This window comes from Camellia sinensis, chromosome 10 (genome assembly GCF_055761805.1).
Source record: "Camellia sinensis isolate YWXY chromosome 10, ASM5576180v1, whole genome shotgun sequence".
Taxonomy (NCBI): Eukaryota; Viridiplantae; Streptophyta; class Magnoliopsida; order Ericales; family Theaceae; genus Camellia; species Camellia sinensis.
The window spans coordinates 16,410,525-16,417,202 of NC_138970.1; the positions used below are offsets into that span (position 1 = coordinate 16,410,525).

Consider the following 6,678-nt stretch of genomic DNA (forward strand, 5'->3'; position numbering starts at 1 on the left):
GATCACTCATTTGTGAAAAGGGTTGATAATTTATCTGTTTGATAAAATTATTATCTGTTTAGAAATAATTGTTTTGGGCTATCGGTGGAGGATAGTCTTGATTGTTGTAGACACTGCATGATGACTAGGTGAATTAAAACTAATCAATTGAGTATGTCATTAAATATGACGGATGGAACAACACATTAAATATGTGCTTTGCTTGATCATTGTATATGATAAGTGTTTAAATACATTGCATATGTATCTTGTTTGGGAGGAGATAGGGGATGTACTCCATGGTTTGAGAGGAGATAGGGGATGTACTCTCAAACCTGTTTGGGAGGAAATAGGGGATGGACTCCATTAATAACTAAGTTAGCCGGAGTGTCCAAGGCGAAAGTCCCGAAATCTTGGTTACGTTTGCATAACATAGATGAATGGAAGTATTGAAGTGTTAATGATATGAGTTGTAGTCTCATTTGAAATTGAAATATTGAAATGTTAATGATGTGAGTTGTAATCTCATTATAAACTTTCTAGATGAATAAAGAACCATATCTATGAATTGGTTTGGATAATAAAAGTGAAAAGGATTGATATATATATATATATATATATATCTGTGAATGTGGATTGGTTATAAAAGAGATTTACGTCTATTTATATGAGTTAAACATTTATCAAAAGCTAATGTTTTAGTTATCATTCATATTATGTTTAGCATATCTCTACTGGGCTTTGGCTCACCCTATATGGGACATCATTTTCAGTTCAGGTGATATGTCACCTCCAAGGACGTAGCTTGGGAGGCTTAGAGGCCGAAGGGTCCTTTTATTGTTATATTTTTTTATTTTTATTTTTGTGTCTTACATGTAAATTCAAGCCAAGGGCTTAATGTGTTTTGAGTTAGCACTCTCTTTTTGTAACCAAGTGTTGGCTTGGAAAGTCGTAAGCCCGTAGGGCATTTACTTTTATTGTCAACATATAATACTTTTGTAATGAATACTCTGATAAATGGAAATATGCTTTATTCTCTTGTATCTATGGATGTCACGAATGTTGGTTTATATGTGTTTTTTTTAGGGCATTACACTAACAATCTCATCTAACTTAATCCGTCAAACAAACGTGACCTTAAGTTAATGGATTATTGGTTGGCTTGGGTTGGATTGTTATTCAAGTATTACTATTCAAGATAAAAAAAATTAGTTTCAATTTTCAAGCTTAATTAGTTGTAATTTTTAAGTCCAATGGTATAGCAATAAATTAGGATCTCTTATATCTTCTCTAATCATCAACTAATTATATCACTTATACATTATTGGATCTAAAAAATAAACTTATACATCATTTTCTATATTTTTCCAGTGACAATATTTGTTATTAGGGATGACAACAAGATGATATATAAATAGAAAATTCTTACATCATTCTTATTGTACTTTTTCATATGAATTGAATTTTTTATTACAAAAGTCAATAATTGTTGAAGAAAAAATTTAGAAATACAAAAATCAATCGCAAAATCATGCACAATCCTCTCCCTACTATCTTTATTTGACTTCCACATTTATGTACCCGGTCTTCTGATTAGTTTTTGTGTGTAAGAAGAATTGTATATTGACGAAGGAGCTGGCACACAAGTAGGAGACCTACCTAAAGTAAGTAGACAGACCTTTAGACATTTCCGAGGAATATTCCAACATATCAATCATCATGATTTGGGAAACATCTGCTTATTATGTCAACAAATTCTTTTTTATTTATTTATTTGTGGGTAAATTACACTTATTTCTTTTGAAATTTTTGACAATTATATGGATCTTTTATGTAATTTTAATAATTATATAAATATTTCTTATTTTTAAAACAATTATTAAGATTCCCATACCGCTAACCTTATGTTAGCTTATTTAACAAAATATACCGATGCCATGTATTACAAGTCAAAAATTTTAAGATTGCCCTTTACATAACCAAATAGTAAATTACACTTACTTCTCCTAAGATTTTACCAAAAAATTAATTAAGATCCATACATTATTTTAGTAATATTGAATAAAATAATTAAATTCCGTACAATATTTTAAAAAATTCTAAATTGGTAAGATTTTATAAAAATATTTAACTAAAAAATATATAATTTTCATTGAGAAAATATTTAAAACGAAACCATATCTCTAAAATTAATGTTATTATAGATAATACCTTAATAATTTGAGAAATTAGAATTTGAATAAAAATTTAAAAATGCATATAGGCATTTGATTATTTTATTCGAATGAAAATACCTATTTGGAGGAATTATCTCTCCATTTTCATTTTCTTTATTTTATTTCTTTCTTTTTTCTTTCTACATATTCTCTCATTCATTTTTTCATAGTATTATTGCAACCAATAACAACACCACATAATTTTTTATTATTATTATTATTATTATTATTATTATTATTATTATTTGTTCTTTTCCCTCATGCTCTTTCCTACATATTTTCATCATTTTTGTCTCTTTCATCAATACTTAGCTAGCATCACCCAATGCTATACAAAACATGAATTTTCTTTTGTTTTGTGAACGTATTTGTGTATTAAATTTTTTTTAAAGAAAAATAAACATAATAACATTTCATATTTATAATATAAAAAAATTGACTTATAAAAATTACCAAACGCTACCTCATAAATATATAATAAAAATTATCGTTTTTATCTTTTCACAATCCTATATATTCTCAAATTTTAATTTCCATCTTTGAGTTTTTCAATTTTCAGTCATGAATATTAAAAATATGGGTCAATATTTCTCACCTTATTAACAAATTTTTATAAAATATATATCAAAAGGAAAAATATCTAATCACGTTACAATAAATTAAAATTAGTTGATAGGGAATGAAAGATAAAAAAAGTCTTTTAGGAATAATAAATTATTTAAATTTGTCATTTCTTACATCTAATTAAAATGAAATTTTACTTGAAGAAAGAAATTATTTGAAAATAATAAAATACCCAAATAAATTGTTATTTATTACCTCTAAAATCTATATATTCATCTTTGTTTCTGTCATTTAAATTATTTTTATTAAATTAAATTTTAAAATTAATTCAAATAAGAAACAGGATATTCTTTCATACTTTCGTTATTGGTTGATTTTTTTAACTTATAAAAATTCAAAAAGTTATAGTGGAAAAAAAAATACAAAGTCAAGAAAATACCAAAAAACAAAAAATTATGAGAAATAAAATGATAATTTAATATATAAGTAAATTATACTTAGTTCCTTGAGGTTATGAATAATATTTAAAGGGTATTATGATTATTTGTATAACTTAGTTAACACGGGCTAAATTAATGGGAGGGGTATCTTGATAATGTCAAAAAAAATAAGGGAGGTCAATGTAATTTCGGAAACTATAAGAGAGATCTTTGTAATTATCAGAAACCTCCGGAAACGTTTATTTATTTTATGGAGAAGGATCCCTCTAGTCTAGATTTTGGACTGGAGGGTGCTGTTTGGGCCTGTGGGGCCTACCATCGGCCCTCGTTTCAATGATTCGAATCGTTCATTTTGTCAAGCACTTCAAGTATTTCGTTCACAAAAAAAAAAATTACGTTGATTCGACAACTGTAATTTATTCAATTTATTGCGTTTGTCACTTAAAAAATGTATGATTTATTTTTAAAAACACAATTGTTGTGTATTTTTTAATAAAAAAATAAACAAATTACAATTATCGAATCGACCTAATTTTTTTTTATGGACAAAATACACCCAGTACCCAACAAAATTAATAATTTAAATTATCGAAACAGGACCATAAGCCTATGGGCCCAAACAGCACCGTCCAATCCAAAATCTGGACTGGGGGAATCCTTCTCCTATTTTATTATTATGTAGAATGAAACGTCTGCTACAAACAGGAAAGAAATCAAGAGAACTTGCAATTTATCCTCCATGGCTTTGAAGCATACTATTTTTCAGGTAGTTGCAGATGGATTCTTGGCATTTATCAGTGTATGAGGGAAGGCAGCGAAATATGTCTGAACGGCGGTCAAAAAAAGAATGGCAGTCCAGGGGCTCCTAAAATAGTCGCGCATCACTTCAGAAATCCAGGATGCTAAAATCCAGGGGCTCCTAAAATCCGGGTTTATGGCTGTGGTATTCTTTGATTCTCAACTCGACTTCTGAATAACATGTATTTCTACAATCTGGCACCAACCCAACAGCCATTCCATGGATTACTTTCACACCTTCTTCATTGTTCCCGAGAAAATTCGAGATGATACCTGCATATTTCAGCTCCTTAACATTGTGAGTAGATTCAATGATCAAATCTAGAAAGCATATATAATTTGTCACCCACAACCAACTAGCACCAGTCTCAGGGCACTGTTCATAGGCAATCAAGTTGTGAAGCAAAGAAATGGTTGCGTCGTCAATATTTATTTTAGGAAATATCTGTATCCCGCCAGTCCACGTAGGCCTGAATGCTATGTATGATAAGTCATCAGAATAGGAAGGCCTGAATCGGATCCCCACCATCTTAAGGTCCATGGCTGAATGACGCGGGTACTTATGACGATTATTGCCACTGCCACTGTCTTGTTTTTCCCAATTCCTAGAAGAAATGTAGTGATAATTAACAGAGCAATGTTAGGTATTATGAAAAAAATTTCATGAAAATGATCATGAAAGATTTATGACCCTTGGATTACATCTAAAATAAAATACCACACATTAATCAAGGCAATCCAAAGGTCACAAATCATTCATGATTATTTTCATAAAAAAAAATTTATGATCCCTAACTTTTCTCTAATTAACATGATTCTCCCACATGTATTGTAGAAGATGATTGCTGTAATGTTCGGGCTCCATTGGTGGTATATTAGGATAACGTGTCTCCCTTATTTTTTTAATGAATATTAGAATCGAATATAAGCCTTTCGTTTCAGCAAATAATGTGGATTTCGTGGCCATCGTCAGTGCCCGGAGGACTGTGAGAGGAAGTTGATTCCCAAGTAAGAACAAGTCCCGCTTTACCTTTGCTATTTCGTGACTCATCATCATCTCCATTTGACCCTTTTCAGTCTTCACAGTGCACCGAATAAATTGGAGGATGAAGCAACCATCGAGGAACATCATCTCAGTGAAGGTTGTGTCATCTATGTCTTTCGTTGTGCCCTCTGCATAGCAGCTTCTTGCCTCACCTGCCACCTCTGCAACCTTGTTATATAATTCAGTTACATCTGGTGGATCACAACTTTTGACAAACTCCCTTGTGAATTGAATTTTGAATTTCTCGAATGCTTTGGGGTTTCTATTATTGCGGTAGTAGGGACCGATGGAAACCAGGTGCGGCTGGTAGTATTTCCTCTGTATCTTACGCTCTGGTTTTGTGTTGCTTGAGGGCTCGCCAGACTCGCCTCCTCCATTCATTACGTCACTTAAGAAAAAATGGCAGGGGCCGAGGGCTTTCAACTACAACATTCAGCAGCCCGTCCGCAAAGGCCACAGGTTGGTCGTGGCTGCTGCTCCCTTCTCCTTGGACCATCATCCTCCTCGTTAAAAATTAAATTTATTTTCTAAATTTAATGCTATTATAATTTATTAAAATATTTTAGATAAATTTTATATATATATATATATATATTTTAATTATCAATTAATTACTTTTTATTTATATATTATGAAATCCAAAAAATATATTTATATCATTTTTCAATACGATACAATGTAGCTAGCAAGTGCTATTAATAATCCGAAAATGCTATGGTCCCCAATCAAATGAGAAGGTACTTGGTGTAACTGTGTAATTGGTATACCATGCCATTTTTGTTGATATGGAATTTCATCCCACAAATAACATGACACGTGTGTAAAGAATCCATTCATTTAATTTTTTACTTTTTCTGTCTTACAGCATCATCTTTCCGAAAGATGCATATTAAATTCATTATGTGGATACGCATGTAAATTTTGGTATAAATTTTAGGTTATGTTTCGAGCGTTGATTTTTTTATTAAAATAATTTTTTAAAAAATTAGAACATTCAATTTTTTTTTAAAATTAGAACATTCAATTATATTATTTTCTTTATTTTTTTACATATTATTTTATAAAAAATTAAAAAATTCCCTAGGCTAATTTTGAGAAATTAAAAATCAATTTTTTGACTTTTTTTTTTTAAAAAAAGAAAACATACAAAAAAATAAGGAGGTGATATGATCCAAAAAAATCAAAAAGTTAAAAACTTAACTTTTAACCAACTTTCCAAAATAGCCCTTAGTAAAAAAAATTGAAAAGTCTAGCGTTTTTTAATTCACAAATCCCACAGAAACCAATCAAGGGATTGTTTGAAAAGTGTTTGATTAGTGTATTTTTTATTTTATTTTTTTTGAAAAAACATAAAATATGAATTGAGTTTGAAATGATATGGTATCGAGGTAATATGACCCAAATAAGATGACTGTAATTCAAATAAAATAATGTCGCATAGTTCTTCTTATCTTCTCTAATCCATTTACTCATGTTGTTTCTTTACTTCTTAAGCTTTCATGATTCATAATTCATGCCTAAGAATGCTTACAAAGAAATGGGAACGAAGATATGAACTCAAAAGGTCTTTCGAAAATATGTTGAAAATAAGCTGTTAGCTAGAGCCAACTTTTGGTCACTAGAGTTATCATTCGCT

General features: G+C 29.9%; 1 protein-coding gene across 1 annotated transcript; it reads right to left on the reverse strand.

The window, feature by feature from the left end:
* Positions 1-4,118: 4,118 nt before the first annotated feature.
* LOC145800179 (UPF0481 protein At3g47200-like) lies at positions 4,119-5,423 on the reverse strand. Its single transcript, XM_082889821.1, has 2 exons — positions 4,822-5,423; positions 4,119-4,602 (listed from the first exon to the last, which is right to left on the reverse strand). Exons 1-2 carry the CDS (start codon positions 5,421-5,423, stop codon positions 4,119-4,121), a joined length of 1,086 nt encoding a protein of 361 aa, XP_082745947.1.
* Positions 5,424-6,678: the final 1,255 nt, after the last annotated feature.

Bases quoted from the DNA above. Each gene is read 5' to 3' on its own strand.
- LOC145800179 (XM_082889821.1), bottom strand. From the start codon at position 5,423: ATGAATGGAGGAGGCGAGTCTGGCGAGCCCTCAAGCAACACAAAACCA. The intron at 4,603-4,821 runs GTGGGAGAATCA...CATTTCTTCTAG, and splicing joins AATCATCTTCTACAATACAT to GAATTGGGAAAAACAAGACA.